General features: G+C 34.8%; 1 protein-coding gene across 1 annotated transcript in view; it reads right to left on the reverse strand.

Annotated features, from left to right (window-relative positions):
* The window catches only part of LRP1B (LDL receptor related protein 1B), a 576,780-nt gene that overhangs the window by 129,029 nt on the left and 429,305 nt on the right, over window positions 1-18,446 (reverse strand). Inside the window, exons 46-53 of the mRNA XM_075027025.1 lie at window positions 13,854-13,982; window positions 11,077-11,196; window positions 9,924-10,037; window positions 9,577-9,726; window positions 6,349-6,471; window positions 4,457-4,576; window positions 2,412-2,540; window positions 1,307-1,429 (exon numbers count right to left, since the gene is read on the reverse strand). Coding sequence (XP_074883126.1) covers window positions 1,307-1,429; window positions 2,412-2,540; window positions 4,457-4,576; window positions 6,349-6,471; window positions 9,577-9,726; window positions 9,924-10,037; window positions 11,077-11,196; window positions 13,854-13,982 — 1,008 coding nt within the window. The remainder of the gene's footprint in view (window positions 1-1,306; window positions 1,430-2,411; window positions 2,541-4,456; window positions 4,577-6,348; window positions 6,472-9,576; window positions 9,727-9,923; window positions 10,038-11,076; window positions 11,197-13,853; window positions 13,983-18,446) is intronic.

The raw sequence follows: 18,446 nt of genomic DNA on the forward strand, positions 1-18,446 counted from the left end.
TGAGTAGTTCCCTTTCTCATAAAAGAATGTAACCCTTTCCCAAAATTACAGTATAATGAGTTTACCATACTAGTCACACACTAAGGTGTGTATTTGATTGCCAGCTAACAGAAAATTGCATTGGAGCAGTGTAACACGTAACAAATGTTGCTATAGATTTCAGTTTACAGAGTAGAAATTAAATAGAGCCAGTGCCTAAAGGCAGGTCCATACTACAATTAGATCAGGAGTTTGTACCTCCTCTGCTTCTGTTGCTGTTTTCTCCTTCTGTCTCTTTCCAAAAGTTTGTCAAACTATCACTATTTATTTGTCAGTATTTTAAAGGACCGTGCATGTATATGATGTTATAGAAAACAAATGAAATACACCAGCAAGAAATTATAAGCATGCAGAAAAAAATGCACCTATTTCCAAAGTTTGTGACTGTTTATTTCTAAATACTTATTTAGGAACTGAAGACTGCTTCCAAGTAAAATCTGATCAGAAAGGTTCTCCTACTCCCTCACCATTCAACTTGATCACATAGTGCTAAATAGAGGAACAAACCCCACATGAATCATTTCTATAGAGAGTTCTGGCACGCATCACCTATTAGTGACAGAGGAAATAGTTTACAGTTTCATTATCATGCAGGTCCACTCTCACGGCCTCATTTTAGCAAAAGGGCCTAGATCACCACATCTGTGATCTGTGACGTTGAGAGCAACGCGAGTAGAAGCGCACGTGCTTTGAACCTGGTGGGGTGGGTACACCAAGTGGAGCTACAGCCCTCTGTGGATTAGTGGGCACGCGTGCTAGCAGCCCCGTGTCCTGCGCCAGAGCAGAAGACACGCAGAACTCTGCTCTGTGTCTGTCTGCGTGCTCAGAACTTTTGGGGATGAATTACAAAATGGTGTTTAAAGATGCGTAAGATCTTTCAACATTTTGCAGGTGTGGTTTACCCACTGTGTTGCTGCTCTTAAAACCAGCCTACTTCTGGTGAGCATAGAGAGAGAAAGGACAATTTGGTGACTGCTCAGTTCATCACAGGAGCAGATTTGTTCCATGTCATATACAGTTCTAAGTGATACTGATGAAATCTGTTCTTTATGTTACCAGCAAACAAGTAAGTTCTTATTTGCAACATTACATTATTTTCCTAAAATGTTCCATTACATGTTCAACTCAAACTTTACATGAAAAATTTTACTAAATGCAAACACCAAACATGCTTTTTCAATAGTGACTTAAAGTAACAGACCTTGCAGAAGGCCTTACAGTTAACAGTCTGAAATTTTTCTGTTTACTCTACTTTTGTTATACTTGCCACATTCCAGAGATTCATCTGATCCATCTCCACAGTCATCATCATGGTCACATACAAACTGTTTAGGAATGCAGACTTTGTTATGGCACATGAAAGCATTCTCATCACAGGTGTTATTAGGAGCTAAGGAAAATACAGTACATAAAAATAAATGAAATTGAGAACAGTAAGATATACAGCCATTTTCTTACAGAAAGATGAAACAAGAATTAGTTAGTCTGAGTGGTATCAATGGAAATAACCATAACTTTTGAGTCATACAAAGAACACCACACACTTCAATAGCAGAAAAAGTTACTCGTCACCACAAAGACAGCTAAAGAAGTCAGGATAGCTAAAATCTCATGTAATGCAAGACAGAAAGGGTTCAGAAGTTGGTGCTGCCTACAACTAACCTAAGGTCTGCCTCTGAGGAATAGAACATTTGGGTAGTACAGGTGTCCTTCCTATGTTACTCTGCTTCTGAACGAAAGCTCTTTAAAATCCATAAAACTCAAAATATAACTCAGCATAGAAATGGTGATAGAATATACATTCAGTGGAGAGAACATATGTCAATATTTTTAACCGATACCATTTTTATATACATTAATAAAACAAAACCCCTAATGAAACTACTACTGAACTCCTGGCACTTTTAATAGAAATGTTTTTCAGAAGACTGGAAATAATAGTTTATAGGGCAAGAGATGTCAAGATCTGAACAATTAGCCAGAATAAATTGGAGACAGAACCGTATCTACCTTTTTGATGCACAACCTCCCTGACATGCAGCAGCATTTTCCTCAGGAAGAGCAATAAAACTGCATAGTCGATAATGTGCTAATTTTCATTAGTAAACATGCTGTATAATGTCTATGACGTGACACACATACTGATCTTCAGCTGGTGTGCCTCAGTATGTATTAACAAAGCCTGAAGATGGTAGGCTGATTAAAATGTTGAAGAAAACTGGTATGTATGCTCACATGTGGTTCATCAATCTTTACTAACAATCTTGACAGTATAAGGGTTATGATACTACAGACAGAAACAGCATCTGGATATTGTAAAGGCAAAAGCACCAAGCAAAGAAACGCTATACATTTTTAACAAGCAAACATACCACAGCCTGCTGTCGACAGTTCATCACTCCCGTTAGGACAGTCTCTTTCACCGTCACAGAGCCAGTGTTGGGGAACACAGGCATGGGAGCCTAAGCAACTGAACGTATCTGCTGCACAGGTCACTGAACCTGAAAAAACATTACATGTGAGTCTTGAACAGGTTCTAACTGATAGTTTTTTTAAAGTAATGGGTAATGACTGAGTAAGGGGGTTTTATTTTAAAATAAAACTCAAAGAAGATTTTGATCTGCACAGTGTGACAGACATACTGGCTAAGACTGTATTTTACAGTAAATTTGACTATCTGCTATTTCTTCTATTCTTTTTGTTTATTCAGTCTCTTAATTTTCTGCAGGGGAATTTAGTTTACCATACTTCATGAAAACTATCCAGCAGAATAACTTTTCAAACCAATTGGGGTCTTTACGTTTGACTGCATGTTGGGACTGACTGAACAAAGGAAGTAATAATGTAACCTGTATAATCCTCGCATCACTAGAGTCTATATACTATACTCTATACCAGGAGGCTAAACTTGCATGAGTCAGCCCCATGTAGAAGAGAACAGTGTGTACCAAGTAGAGTAGTGGTGGGAGTAAGAAAATATCTGACAGTTCTAACGTGAGTAACTCAACATACTTTTTATTTGACTTTTTTTTTTTTTTAAACAGACTTTCCTCCAGATAAGAATATTACAGAATCCTATGATTAATTTACTCCGTTTGGAAGTAAACTTTTGCGCAAACCATCACTTAATGTATTCTCTTATATAAGTTTAGTATAATTTACTTCACGGGGGAAAAAAAAAAAAGGTATGTTGTAGTGACACTTTGCAATTTGCTGGCCTTTGTTTTCCTCTCCCTTTTTCTATTTTCTGCTCTAAGTTTCCTATTAAGCTTCAGGCCTTGATGTTTCTTAGGGTTTCACACTGTTCTGTAGCAGTCCCAGACAAGGTTCTTGTCTTCTCATTTCACACCTCCTCCTTTCCCTGGGGGAGAGAGGCAGAGAGAAATCTTCCCTTTCAAACAAACATTGCCTCCAACTCCCCAGTCCTCAGCATGACCTGAATACCATGAAGAAATGTATTGTGGATGGATGTCAGCGTGAAGTTAATGTAGTAATTAGTCATATTTTGCCATATTAGAACAGTATAATTTCCACCTTTGTCCTTTTCATTTGTTGGCATTTATACATCTGTGTTTGATTAAGAAACTACATTAGCAACCCACAACCCTGAACATAAGCTGAAGAGATTTATTCTCTGTCTACTTAACACCTCCAGTAATGTTACCAACAATATTTTTACTGTGGTATCACACATAAAATATGGAATAAAATAGTCTTTGTTGAAGGGGTTTAAGTAAGATGATTTTTGAAAAGGAACAAATATTTAAGAGTTAAAAGTTGAAATTTTAAAAAGAAAAATGTTAAAATACAGCATAGATAAGGATGGAACCAATGTAGAAAATATCCTGAAATCGTGACAGTACGACTTGACACAACGTGCTCTTCTTTTGAAAAGAATTCACTAACACATTTCCAGTCAACTGAACCCCAGAATGAAAGTAAAATTTTCAATTCCTTATGCAATTTGGAAGGTTTGGGAATTTGAGAGGAACATTATGCAATAATGCTTATGACTGAATATACAAAAATTTAAAGGGAATAGGAGAAAGAGCTAGGAAAAACAAACAAACAAACAAACAACTTTAGAGTCTTCAAGCACCTACCACTGAAGTATAAAACGCAAATAGCAATACAGGGGGTTTAACTCAAGGATGGGAATCGGAGAGAAGTTTGGTTCTGTTTTAGCTCATGCTCATGTCCCATTCATGTCCTCAATGATAGACTACACACAAATCATACAGTCCCCATAAAAAGGTATCTAGCTGCTAGTTGAGGATATCCTCTAATACTCTATCCTTAAAGCGCGTGCTCTTTGGAGTTGCTGTCCTTGCTCCCTTTCCACCACCTTCTTTGATCACTTGGTCTCCTTCAGTATGCATGATCCAACACAATACAGAACTAAAATTATTCTACTTACCACAAATAGCATCACTCTCATCCAAACCATCTCCACAGTCATCCTCACCATCACAAGTCCATTGCTTAGAGATGCATTTGTTTGCAGAGCAAGCAAACTGATTCCACGAACAAGATGAATCTAGGAATGACACCAGCCACTGCATTTGTTAGGTTCACAACAGCACTGCGCTCCCTGTGTTTGCTAGCATAGTTTAGGAATCTACACACTGCTCCTTTCTGTCCTCCAAATCTTAGTGTACTAAAATACTCAAACGCAGTATAATCCTAATCCTGGTATTCAGGATGTTACCAGTTTTTGTAAGAGGTTGCATTCACCAATACATTTATAAAAATAAATAAATAAGCAAACAAATAAATAAATAAATAGTAAAACATTCAAAACATTCTAATATTTTTTAACATTTTGCTAGTGGGATGAGGACAAACACTTTAAAAACATAAGTCTGGTTTGTGTATTTTACATGGATATTATAACTACAGTGAACTGCTTTATTTTGGTAGCAGGGCAGAGACGGCACTGTCCAAATTTTCCAACACAGCCTTCCTCTTGGTATTGCAGTATTTAACTCCATCTTTGAAAGGTTTCATGTTCTTTCCTCTCACAAGAAAAGTTGCTGTGCGTTTGCATTCTGTTGTCCCATTTACACTTTTCTATACATTAAAAATAATGGCATGCTTCTGTATTTCAAAATCAGTCTGCACAGCTATTCTAAATAAAAGCTAATATTATGACCCTTCCTGAAAACTTCAAATAGTCCACTTTTCCCAAACTTCTTTAAGAGTAAATTTTATTTTGTTTTAACTGATGACAACAAATTTTAATATTAACAACAAAAAGAATTTTACGTAATGCAATCTGAATTTAAAAGTAGAGTATTGTAACAAGTACCTCAAAATGGCTAAAAGCAGTAAGTAGGGAAAAAAGAATTGACTAAACCCCCTTCCCTCTCTCCCACAAAAATTGGCTAATAGGTTTTACAATATTGCATATAAGTATGTATGTGTAATAAAACCTGGTAATGTAAACACCGAGTTACACTTGATGAAAGTAGTCAACACAAAACCTTCTGATTTTCATAGTGGACAGTAGTTAGTTCCTAATTTTGATGTTATAATATATATCTATACAATGTAAACTGCAAACCAAACATGGGTCATGAAGAGAGTAATGTATAACTTTCAGTCATGTTAAGTGGTAAAGGGAAAAAAAAACCCCTAATACACAAATTTCAGGTTTTAATTAAATAGGGAATAGAAAACCTTGATACTACTTTTTGCTGCTAAAATTTAATTCTAGAAATAATCCATTCAGTTAATCCATACAAATTTAAGTTAAAAGACCAGCTCTCACTGTGAGCAAAACCAACCTGCATTGCTCCTCAATTACGAAGAGTTTAAGAATCTTAAAAGATCTGAGACGGAATGGACCCTTAACCTGGTTCACAGTTTATGCTGTATTTTATTCACATTTTTTTGTTACTTTAACTAATTATACCTGTACAGCCTCCGATGCAAAGAAATGTCTATTTTTATGTCATAAAGGTATATTTTGGTTACTTCCTGTTGGGGTCAAGATACTGATATGAACTGATTATATCTATAAAACTGTTCTAATGGGTAATTATGAAGTAGTGAAATTGTTAAATACTGAAGCAATAGAACAGTCTGTATACACACATATCTTTAGGAGAAAAAAAATTCTGACAGGGCTTTCATTCTGCCATGAGATAGGGTTTAAGATATTGGCAGCATGAAGTATTAGAGAGCTGAATCTGAAAATATAGTATTTATATAGCTCTAGATTCAATCTCCGAGATATAAATGCGCACTTCTTTCTGTTTTCAAAGTGCATTAGTGATTACAGAAATACAAATAAGATAAAATGCTCACCACAGTGCAATTCATCTACTCCATCCTCACAGTCTTTCTGCCCATCACAAAGCCAGGTGGTCAGAATACATCTTCCACTAGGACAACCAAAATAATTTTCTTCACATGTGGGTTTGTTTTGAACTGTGATAAAATAAAGAATGTAATGTAAAATGGTCTCTACTAGTATGATTAGGAGCCTAATACATTTCTGCTAAATTTCTGAATACTAATGGACAGCAAAGTGTTTATGTCTAAAAATGCAAAAAAATTACTATTTATATTATTAATTGGGTTCATACAAATTAGAAACTAGTGATAGCTAAGTAGTTTAGGGAGCTGAAATACTTCATTTATTTAGAGAAGAATCAGAGCACAGCTTCAAACTAAATTAAAAGGACCTATAGAGGAAAGTAGTTCAGTTTACAGGTTTTGAGGACAGGTAGATCAACATTGCTTGTTGTTTTATACCAGCTGAAGAAATTGCCCCTCTGATCTATCTGCCATCATCTACAAGATAACCTAATTGTGGCAGTATTTTTGTCACATCCACTGGGACAAGCTACAAATCTGATGCATGTACTAACTAACTGGAGCTATAACACTGATGTTGGAGCCAGAGAGATAGACTGTCACAAATTAGGAAGTTCTTTTTCCTTGCCTTTTTTCTATGTAGAGCATGAAAGTCATTTAGTACTTTACTTTTATGAATGCTTAGAAAACAGATGTGAGGAAAGAAAACATACAATATATTTAGTTTCATGACGTAAGCACAAATATTAGTCTAATGAGTGGCACAGTTTATTTTCAAAAACTCAAGCAAGGTCTTTGCCTGGGAAAACCCAGGTGATATACACTAGTTCCAAGCATTGGAGATCATTGAAGCTCTCTGTCAAGGTTTCTGTTATTCCCTTAATGTATCGGGGCTATCGACACTGGTTTTGTGTCTGTCCGTGCCCCCCCCCACCCCTTTAAAAAGAAAGTTAAAGTTATCATATTTATGGCTTCTACAGCTGTATGCATAGAAAAAAGAATAAAGAAAGAAGTGGGATGTCTATGATGACTGCGTAGATATTAAAGACTGCCTAAGTATAGCCACCCCTAAATGAATATTTTGCCTTAATCTTCTGTAAGAACAATGACACTGAACAAAGACTGTTAATGGGAATTATCATATTTATAATAGAAACAACACTAAAAACCTTAATGTGCCGAAGTTGGTCAGTTTTGAATGAAATGGCAAAGGAATTCACATGTAGGTTAAATTGGAATGGTATTGCTTCCAAGCAAAGGGAGGAATGATCCAGGCAATTAGTCACACATTAAAATGATGGAACTTTTTGGCACACATTGGAAAGACAGAATAAAGTAATACAAATAAAGGATGATGGAATAAAATGCAACATTAGTTTACTTATGCAACATTAGTTTACTGAAGCTATAGTACACTGCCCTCAAAATCTTCTTTGGTATGGAAAAAAAACACCCTATAGACAAAGGAAATACAGTAAATCTAAGCTATTCTGAGCTCAACGAAGCATCATATACAGCAAATTCTAACAAACTAATAGATAATCTGGAGAATATGGAGATTAGAATGGAAACTATGATTTAATATGCATCTGGTTTACAGGAAGGATGAAAGTTCTGAATGTCAGGCTGATTGACATTAGTGCTGAAGTTCTAGGTTTTTTCTGGATCCTGGTAATATTTTCATCAATAAAGTTGGCAAAAAATATATGAGAATTCTAACAGAAGCTTCTGGTGACACGATAGGATTATCACGCAGAAAAACAGAATAGTAAATGGGAATAATGAGATGATGTAAATTACGAGGCAAAAATTGGATGGTATTTAACAACATAAAATTAAAGGTTTAATTTTTACAAATTAATAACATTTATTAATTAATAAATATTTATTTTTACTAAATACTAATTCTTAGATGAAAGAGAGAAGGAGGACAATTACAATCCAGCACAAGTCAATTATGAAAACAAACATAAACAAAAAATTAAAATGTGTTTGCACTGATACAAGGCAAAAGTAAGACTTCATTTGTTATACCAGATACTGGTCTGGTATATTCAAGAGAGATGCAGGCTGAGATGAGTAAGGTGACACAGACAGCTAACCCTATCTTGAAAGCAGGAATTCTAAAATGCCTTGGCTTATTTGCTATTACAAGTAGAGAGTAAGGATATGTTTACCGAAGGACTACAAGGTCCTTCTCGGCATAAGAACAGATACAAACTGGAATACATGTAGACCAGAAATTAAAAGAACGCATGAGGTTCTGGAAGATGATAGTAACAGGAATACTATGAGCAAAAAATACCAGTAATTTCTAATTTTATAGATTTTTGTATAAAAGCTCAAGGTGCAGGAGAGGAGATACAGGCTTGACATGCCCAGGGTTTCTTTACAAGTGCACTGTCTTCAGTTTGATGAGAATTTCCTAGGATGGGCCTAATACTACAAATATGTATCAATAAACCTGTGTTCATTAAAGTATTCTCATTCTAAATACAGTTTATCACTTCTTCATTTATAGGTATGTTTACATACCGTACTTATTCTTGAACTTAAATGAAGGGTTCTGGATAATACAGGAGCAAACACATAAACACCACTCTTCATTAGGTAAGAATTTAATATTCTGAATAATTCATTGGTAAACATTAAATATAAATAACATCAGCCCTGGGACTCAAGTGTACCATGATCGCATTGTACCAGCTGAAGACAGAACAATCACAAAAGCAATAACCCTGGATTCTACCCTGGCAGCCTATCCCAAGTACCTCAGCAAAATAACAGAGAAACTAAAAAAAAGTTAAGCAAGAAGAGAAATACCATCCACTACAGCAGTAGCTAATAAAAGTTCCTGAGTGATTGTGCTGATGCTTGATGAGCTTGACATTTCAACAACTAATGTTTTACTTAAATAAAAATGATTAATGACAGACCTAACCTGGAGGAAATAGAAACCTAGACATTACAGTTTTCTTCAGAGAAATGCAGTAGTAATTTGTAATAATTTGCATAATCTAATGAAACACAAAGTAAAGATTGGTGAAAAAAATCTGCATCCAGCATTATATTAATCTCTGTATTAAATAAAACAGTATTAACTGAATAAACATTTCACAACACAATTAGAAAAAAGAACCAGAAATACAGGACTATAATTTTCAGAATGTAAAAAAGTAAATTAATTTTTTCTTTTTTTTTCTTTTCCGCAGTTACCTGGGCATTTTAGTTCATCTGTATAATCTCCACAGTCATTAGATCCATCACATATCCATTCTGGCAGTATACAAAGTGAAGTTGAGTTACAGCTAATAAATCCTGAAGATTTTATTCCAAGTTTATAGAAGTAAGCACAGTTTGTATTATCTGGAAAGAGACAGTAAATTACTATATCACACCTAATAGTGATTGAGAGCCTTATAGTTTGGTTTTCAGGTTTAGCTGGAGTTTGCGCAGACCATGCAGCTGCTGGTATCCAACTAGTAACGACTATGAATTAACTGCTATATAACAAGCAATAATCATCGAACAGATGCTATGATGAAGCACAAACACAAACTTACTACAGTTCTTTTCATCTGAAGCATCTGCACAATCAATGATCTGGTTGCACTGTGCTGATTTTCCAATGCAAATCCCATCTGCACAATGGAATTCTGTTGAAGCACACGTTGAATCTATAACATATGGTTATAAAAGATGTAAATTTCTGTACTAAACAGACTCTTCAGATGCATATTATATGTAATATGTTTAAACCTTCTACCTTATAGAATGAAGCATTCAGAACGCGCTGTACCTTCCATAGCTAAAAATTCAGTAGAAATATAAGGTCTTATAAACTTGAAAGTGTAAGTTTCTAATTTTTAGATTTATTTTTGGAGCCTAAAAGTCTCTGTCTAGATAATTCAACCAATTTGAGATAAGCACCACATGAGGAAGGAAGAAGCACCTTCAGGACCATCTATGAATCTCTCAGCTTTCTTTCATGTAACACCAGGTTGGTGTTTTTGCCTGTATGCTTTTCTCTCTACTCATATTCAGCTAAAGTATTAAAACCCATGCAGTGCTTTCAAAAAAATGCTAGTTACTACAGCTACATAGGTTTTAGCTATATATTGTGGAATAATTTCCCCTCCAATCTTTCTGAATTGTAACTAAGGATTTGTGTTGTCTGCTAGCTAGGCTTTATTCATTGGCTGATGCAGAGATATAAATATTCATGTTTTAAGACATAAAAAGAAAAATCTGAAGTAAAAAGAGAACAATTCTAGTAAGTTTTGCAAAGGACACAGACATTGCCATGCATCTGAGAAGCAAAGAAATAGAACACTAGCTACTTCAAAGAGGAAACAGTGCAGCAGATGTAGAGAAGAAATCACCCATCTTTCAACCCTTCTGTCTGTAAAAGATGCTCTCTCATTTATTACTTCACCGAAGAAGCAGCAACTGTATTTTCTGAGTTTTCCATAGCCAAAACCACTCTCCTTCTAGAGGACTGTAGGTGTAAACCAAAATCGGTCTTCATATGAATCCCAACATATGCTTTCTCAAATGTACCTGTCTGCACCTTTTTGGTTTTGATTTCTAACAAAACAAATGCCAGCACCTGTAATTCCAATAAAGTTATGTGCATGTTCTAGCTAGTCCTGTTTACATACTAAGTATTTACAGAGCAGTACTGCAAAATCACTTTGGAAGTTAACTGTAATTTACCTTTACAGTCAAATTCATCAGAGTTGTCACCACAGTCATTCGCACCATCACATACTTTGTTACTTGAAACACAGCGACGGTTAGAACATGGCTTGAAACCCTTCCGACAGCCTCTATTTTCTGGAAAGTTAAGCACAAGCACATAATTTCATTTAGACACTTGATATATAATAAAAATAGCCTTACATTAAAACTAGACAAACATTCCAGAAAAACATTTTGAATTAAAATGCGTTTGAAGCTACAGGAAAAGCTTCAGAAATTGTTCATTTATTGTCCAGCAGAACAACTCGGACTGATAAACAGATAAAGAATAATAAATGAAAGCATGATGAGAAAGAACGACAAAAAATGAAAAAGGAAAGCCTAATTCCCAGTTTTCATTATCTTGTGGTATAAAAAGCCCATGTGCTTTTAATGCATTTGTTTTGACACACTTTTGTCAGGCATGTGACAATGTTTGCATACGGCATCAGTAATTCTATCATATAGAATGACACATACCAAATTTACCCTAAAACAAATTAGGAATATATGGAGAATAAAATAATAATAAAAAAATATTAGCAGAAATGTTTCTGGATTCCTGAATACCAATACTGTAAATGTTCTGCTCATGTAGGTACACCACTGAAGAATGTATGAATTTTACATATGCTTATATGTTTGAAAATTCAGGACTTATTTACTAAGGCTCTAACCATTGTAGAAGTCATGCCACAATAATAAATAAATATTGTTCATTGGATTTGTTAATAATAATGAGTATAACATCCTCTACTTTATCAGATTCAGAAAACAACATACTGTATGTGACCTAGTGCATAACAGAAGCGCAGTTCTTCATGCCTTTTCCAATGTGTAGCAAAAAGTTCAGTATGGTTGATTTCAATCAGGCAAAATGTACACTGTCTCACTACAAAGTAATATAATGTCCTTCATAAAATTACGTGACAAATCCATGGAAAGACAAATTGTTGGATCTTGCATTTATATTTTTTTCAGTATTGTAGAATAAAGTATGAAGTAGTTTTAGCAGCTCAGTAAACCTCAGTCTACTGACATATAAGACAACTTGTCTGGAATGACAAGAAGGAGTATTTTGAGATCCCTCACCAGCTACAGCTTTCTTATTTGTTCCCAGATGACTTTCTCTCTGTTCCTTCAACCTACTCTCCCCTCCTAAGAAAGTAAAAGAAACTACATGAAACCTTAATCTTTCTTCCATGAACTGTGAATGAAATAAATGACTAAAATTAATAATAGTGACAAAAAGGTTTAATCCTTATAAAAATATTGCTGACTCTTTTTTTGGGTTGTGGTGTCAGTTTTTTTGTTTGTTCGTTTGTTTTTAAATTAATTCTTACGTCTAAGAAATATGCATACATAAATACAAATATATCAACACATAATTACTAAGGAAACCTAAGAAGGAATTCACAGACATAAGTCATTTATGTTTCAGTGCTTTGAAGCTGTCACTTGTAATTCAAGGGCCCTTCCCCTGGTAACTAGCAGTGTTTTTTATATTGCAGATTCTTATTTCCTTGTCTGATGTGTTATTTTTTTTCAGATTCAAACAAGCCAACCTCCTTAGTTATCTACATGTAGTTGATCTGATGGAATGTTACTATTAGTTTTACATGACATGATCAAAGCAATTATCACACAGATGTCTCAGATGTCTGAAAGTTAACAGGACAAAAATTGAAGTTGAAAGAAGAACAAAAATGACATAGTATCAGTTGCTATACTCAGACTGTTGGTGTTAATCTTTGTAAGGCAAAAAAAAAAAAAAAAAGGGAGAGCGCTATTTCATTTTTCTTTCCAGTATCAACTGTGGCTATTAAAATGGCAGAGGTGAACTCCAGGACTTAAAGCAGACATTTTAATAAAACTACAGAGGTGGCAGGTATAAACCTAATGGGTGGGTTTGAAATGACATGAAATTGTTCATGTGGAGAACAGAAGAGGTACCGAGGCTGAGATATGGCTATACAGACCAAGATAAAGACCAAGAGTTACAGGCACACAGGTAACAAGGAGATTTCACTTAATGTGCAGGATACATGAATTCACTAAGGTGACTCTGTGATTTAGGAAAATTATTTGAACAGTAGTGTTTTAGACACTACAGCAGGCAAACTCAGTTGGACACAAAAAACCTGGAAGTGATTCACTTAGTGATTATTAGGGCAAAAAAAACCCAGATAAGGGTAGAAGCTCTTGGGAAATTTATGAAAGTAATGAGTCTAACTTGTTGCAAGATGCCGACTGATTGGTGTGAATTATAATGGTATTATTAAGTTAAACAGCAAATTGTGTGGAAAGATATCTATTACACAGCCATTTTTGTATTTCATAATTCTTCTATTTTAGTGTTTTGTATTCACAATCAGAGAAAATCTTATTAAATATGGAAAACTAAATCAAAATGCCTAATTAAAGCTGAAAAAACTCAATTTTTCATCTTCAAAAAAGCAGCTAGCTGTATTTTGCCTTATTCTTGTTTTAGAGACAGAAATATGAGAATATTTGAGATGCTTTTTATTAAATATAAGTCAGCTAATACATGAAGCTTGCAAGAAAAATATGTTCAGGTATAAGTAATTCTATCCATATAATGTCAGGGGTTTTTTAATGTGCAAGTTGGCATTTTCTTCTTGTGCATCTTGGTGAGCAGTTGGTATGAGTAAGTAGGAAAGTCACAGAGGAACCAATATAAGCATGTATAACAGAAGTAAGAATGTGAAGGTGAAATATCTGGAAATACTTACCACAGTAGAAAAGTTTTTCATCAGACTTGTCCTTACAATGAGCAATGCCATCACAAGTCAGCTGATAATCAATGCATTCACCATTTCCACATTCAAACTCAGAATAAATGTTGCAAGTAGAATTTTTAGCTAAAAATAAAACATATGAACATGTAATTTTTAATAGCTTTTACACTTAGTGAAAATGAGAAATTGATGCATTTAAAATATTTCCTACGCAGTTGCTGAAAACCTAAGTACAAAAAAACCCCAACATGGCATCAGAACTTAAAAGCTTCTACAGAGTGGTGGCCTGCAAGACTGCTATACTTCTCTGTAAATTTGTTGATATTATGCAGGATTGAGGACTGATATTTAAATAGCAAACAATTTTCAGAAACTTTGTTGGGGTGAAGTCCAAACCACAGTAAGAGAGAGCCTGTAAAAGAAAAAGACATAGCCAAATATCCAAGAGGGAACATGTAGCGAAGCAACTTAAAGGCAGTGATTCTGATATGATGGTGACTTTGTAGCTACTGTGCTCAGCTATCCTCTACCCACACATGCCGCTCCGCAACCCCAGCTTGTATGCAACCGTTTCTTAACAGATGTTTAAAAAAATAAAATCTCTTCAACACAGCACATCCAAAAGCAAGAAGTAAACACTTACCATTACCTAGCAGTTAATTTGAACTCTCAATTCTGTTTTGTGGCACCGTGCAGCTGCTCAGTGTGTACACAGGTACCAGCATTAATGTACTACATCCAATGTTGAAGATACATCCTAACACCCAATGAAGACAACCTGCTGTTTCTACTTTACTTATTTCTTTTTAATCACAAAAAATCATTGGTAGACATGTACATTTTTTTGTGTTCTCACCTCCTTAAAGTAGATGTCTTACCAATTATTTTAGAAGAGAACAAGCTGTTCATTTAAAATTTTTACTCCTGCTTTCTCTTGCATATAGATTTTTTATTAGTTCAGTTAGAAACTAAAAAAGTGTCACAACATTGACACAGAACAATTTGGTCATGAAGTTCATGATAGTACATTTGCTTCATGTGTATGGTTCTAAACAAAATACCAAACTTGAGAGAAAGAAGAATAATATAGAAAAACTCAAGAGGAAGAATAGGGAAATGATACCTAATTATTATGCTTTTTTCTTCTTTCCATTATAATTACTTCAGCACGAATTCAGGAAGAACCAATGTCTGCTACATGCAAAAGTCAAGCCAATACAAATTGAAAACATTTCTTGATTTGATTCTAGCATGAAGAAAAATAGAAAATAAGTGCTGAAAATATAGGTGCTGGACAAGGTGAGATCTGATCTTGAATATGATTTATACAGTCCTTTAAATTTTAATCAAGTTTATTGCAGCAATTATTTTTCTCTCTTTCCCCCCATATTTTAGCACTGTAAGAACTTAGATCTTAGGAGAAGTCATTCTCAATTACATTTGTAGTTCATCTAGTTCAGCATCTTAGACTGCAATCTTTAGAAAAAGATGCGGAAGAGAAAAAAAATAATCAAAATGTATGTACAGTATAATCTGCCCACGGTTAAAGTGTAACTGGAAACCCTTGTAGCGATTGCTTCAAACCCCAAATTTCAGAAACAAAGCATTTTAATGCCTTTCAAAACCATTTCTTTGATGAGAAATAAGTAGCCTGGGTAGTCTTATTACCCATTTAATCATACAATCCCTCTTTGAATTTTACTGAAGCTTCGTCTCAAGAATCTTGACTGGCAGTAAGTTATATAGTCTAATTACACTTTGAAAGGACAGTTAATTCCTTTCCTCAGTTGGAATTGCTAACTTTCAATTTTATTGACTATCCGTTTCAACTGTGTTATGAAGAAAGAAACTTTTGATCTCACAGCTAAACTATAGTCTTGTTTCCATCACAGCTAAACTATGTCTTGTTTCCATCCTTCCTGTGCTAGTCAACCCCAACACTTAATGTCTAAGTCTTTCCTTTTTTTTTAACTAATAACTCAGATCAACATTTTCTGCAAACATTATAAAAAATAACTTAGAAGATGGAATATTACATCATGGTCTAGATGAGGATTTAAACACGGTTTTACTTAACAGCAATTTTAAGAGCTGTAATACTTTCGGAAAATACAAATGCCATATAATATTATAAAATAAATTATCGGACCTATAAATTTATCTGCTGAACCTCTTTCACTTCCACTGCTGAGCACTACCTCAATACAGTAAACAAACAAGTAAAAAAAGTGCTTTAAAAAAGGTTCAACTTCAGTAAGTCATCTGATATAGCCCTAGACAGACCTGACAGATACATGTAGATATTTTTATCTATCTCAGTAGTTATTATGATAGATATGTAAAAATCACAACTATTACTAAGAAAGTAGTACCTTACTACCATAATAGCAGTTATGTTTTTCATCTTGGTGGTGGTTTTTTAACCTCTTTGGAATTCTGGCAGTCATCTTTCTTTCCCACCTCCAAACAAACCAGGACTTCTATTGCATTCATGAATTGAGTTCAAATCATTACACAAAATGAATAATGTCCATTACATTTAATGAAGGCAAAATGAGGATCAGTGAAAAATTTGTCTCCTTACTGCTCCAGACATTAAGAATTCCAACTCTTCTTTGTATTTTCTCAGTTTCTAATTAATCTAATTAATGTAGGAAATGTCTACGATATAAACCTTTATCAAGTACTGAAAAACTTTTAACCTGCTACAGTTTGATCTTCTTTATCAGCCAATGAGGTCTCTGCCCTGCTGTGAGGAAGTAAAAAAAAAAAAAAATCCATTAGGCTCTTGCCAGCCTAGCAATGAAGGAAAAATTCCTTGCCAGATTCAGAGAAGGTGGCAGCAGTTAATTCCAAGTCTTTAGCAATTCCTGCACTTTACCATGCTCTATCTCACGGGTAAAGGGATGGGAGGATGCTAGCTAAGCAAATGACGGACCTGACGCACAAGACCATGTGCAGACTGGTAGGCAATAGAACTTAAGGAAATTTTCCAGCTCTAAGAGGTCTCTTGAATGATCAAAATCAATAAAACTTGACAGTGTGGGAGGGTGAAATAAGGTGATTATATAAGCCTGGTGGTAATATTCCATCTGCAGGAAGCAGAAATGTTTGGCTTTATCTATTTTTTAGATACAAAAATATCTTTTTGTAAAGTACTAAGGTGTTAATTAATATCTTTGAACCATTAACAACCAGACTCCTGTTCATACAATCTCAATTTATCACTAGATTCTGTTACTAGACTAAAAGTCTGCTACTCTGAACCAGTGTTACAGTTTAAATTGAAATCTTTATCACTGCAAATCATCTGTAAAATTGTTTGTATCTCAATTATACAGGTAGACAAAGCATTTTTTTGAGTAAGAGCTGTAAATGTAATACAGGTTAGTTGTACGCTACTTTACTCCTGCAACTTGACTCTAGATCAGCTGTATATTCCCTGTTGTGAAGGATAAGAGTTTTAATGACTTTAAACCCTCATACTTCTATATATTTAATTACAGAACCATGTCTTTCTGTGAAATCTCAGTGACTTTGTATTGCACAATGTAAATACTTAGTTAACAACTAACATCAACATGTATGTGTGAGCCAGAGGTAAAGGTGGAAGGTGAACTATGAAGTGTGTGAAAGTGAAGGATAAAACTGTAGTAATGCACATATTTGTTTGGGATACATTGGTAGCTACTCTATGATTACACGCATAATTAATGTATGCATCTGATTTCACTTAATAGCAATATTTTAGGAAATTAAGCAAAAGGCAAAGCTATGGATCCAAAATAAACATGGCAAAAGAAACGTTAGCATTAAAAACCTAGATATGATAACCAAGCAATTAGCTTGGTATGGTATAAAACCAATTACAGGCTCCTCACAAAGCTCTGTAGCTGAGTTGCCAAGTCTAAGAACCTGATTCTAAAGGACTAGGGTCCAGCCCTAAGGATGCCTTGAGCCAATTTAAAATCACATCAATACTTAAAGGTGTAATTCTACCTTTACTTCATCAGTGTTCTGTTCTCACAAGTTCTCTTTAACTAGCTCTAGTCATCTTGCAGTGTCAAGTTGAATGAGGTCTGCTCACTGATCCAACCAAAACTAGGTCTAAACCCCCCAAATCCTAATTCCCAGTCAAGCAAGTCAGTTCAGTCACCATTCAGTTATACAACTGTTATTGCTGGTGAAAGGCATATGGTGGGAGGGAGAACAAGACTGTCCTTAGCAGAAGCACACTTCTTGCTCCTCTTCAACTGATGATTAAAAACCAATATTCTTTCCTGTTATGAAAATACCAATATGAAAATACTGTTGATTCAGATGTACCAGGAAAGCCTAAAACCATTCTAGCATAAAAAGTATCAGTGGCATGACCAAAATAAACACTGTTAGCAAAGGAGTAGGTTTGCAAAATAACCAGTACAGGCATGTCAGTGAAGGACTACATCTCTTCATATCCCACACCAGCACAGCTCTGCATATACAGACCAGCATTTTAAAAGTGACTCTGTATCAGCAGAAGAGAAGCTACTTGTTAGGCCGCTCAGGAGCAACCAACTGCCACAGAAAAGTCCAAAGCAGGTAACT

The sequence above is a fragment of the Buteo buteo genome, chromosome 5, assembly GCF_964188355.1.
Source record: "Buteo buteo chromosome 5, bButBut1.hap1.1, whole genome shotgun sequence".
Taxonomy (NCBI): Eukaryota; Metazoa; Chordata; class Aves; order Accipitriformes; family Accipitridae; genus Buteo; species Buteo buteo.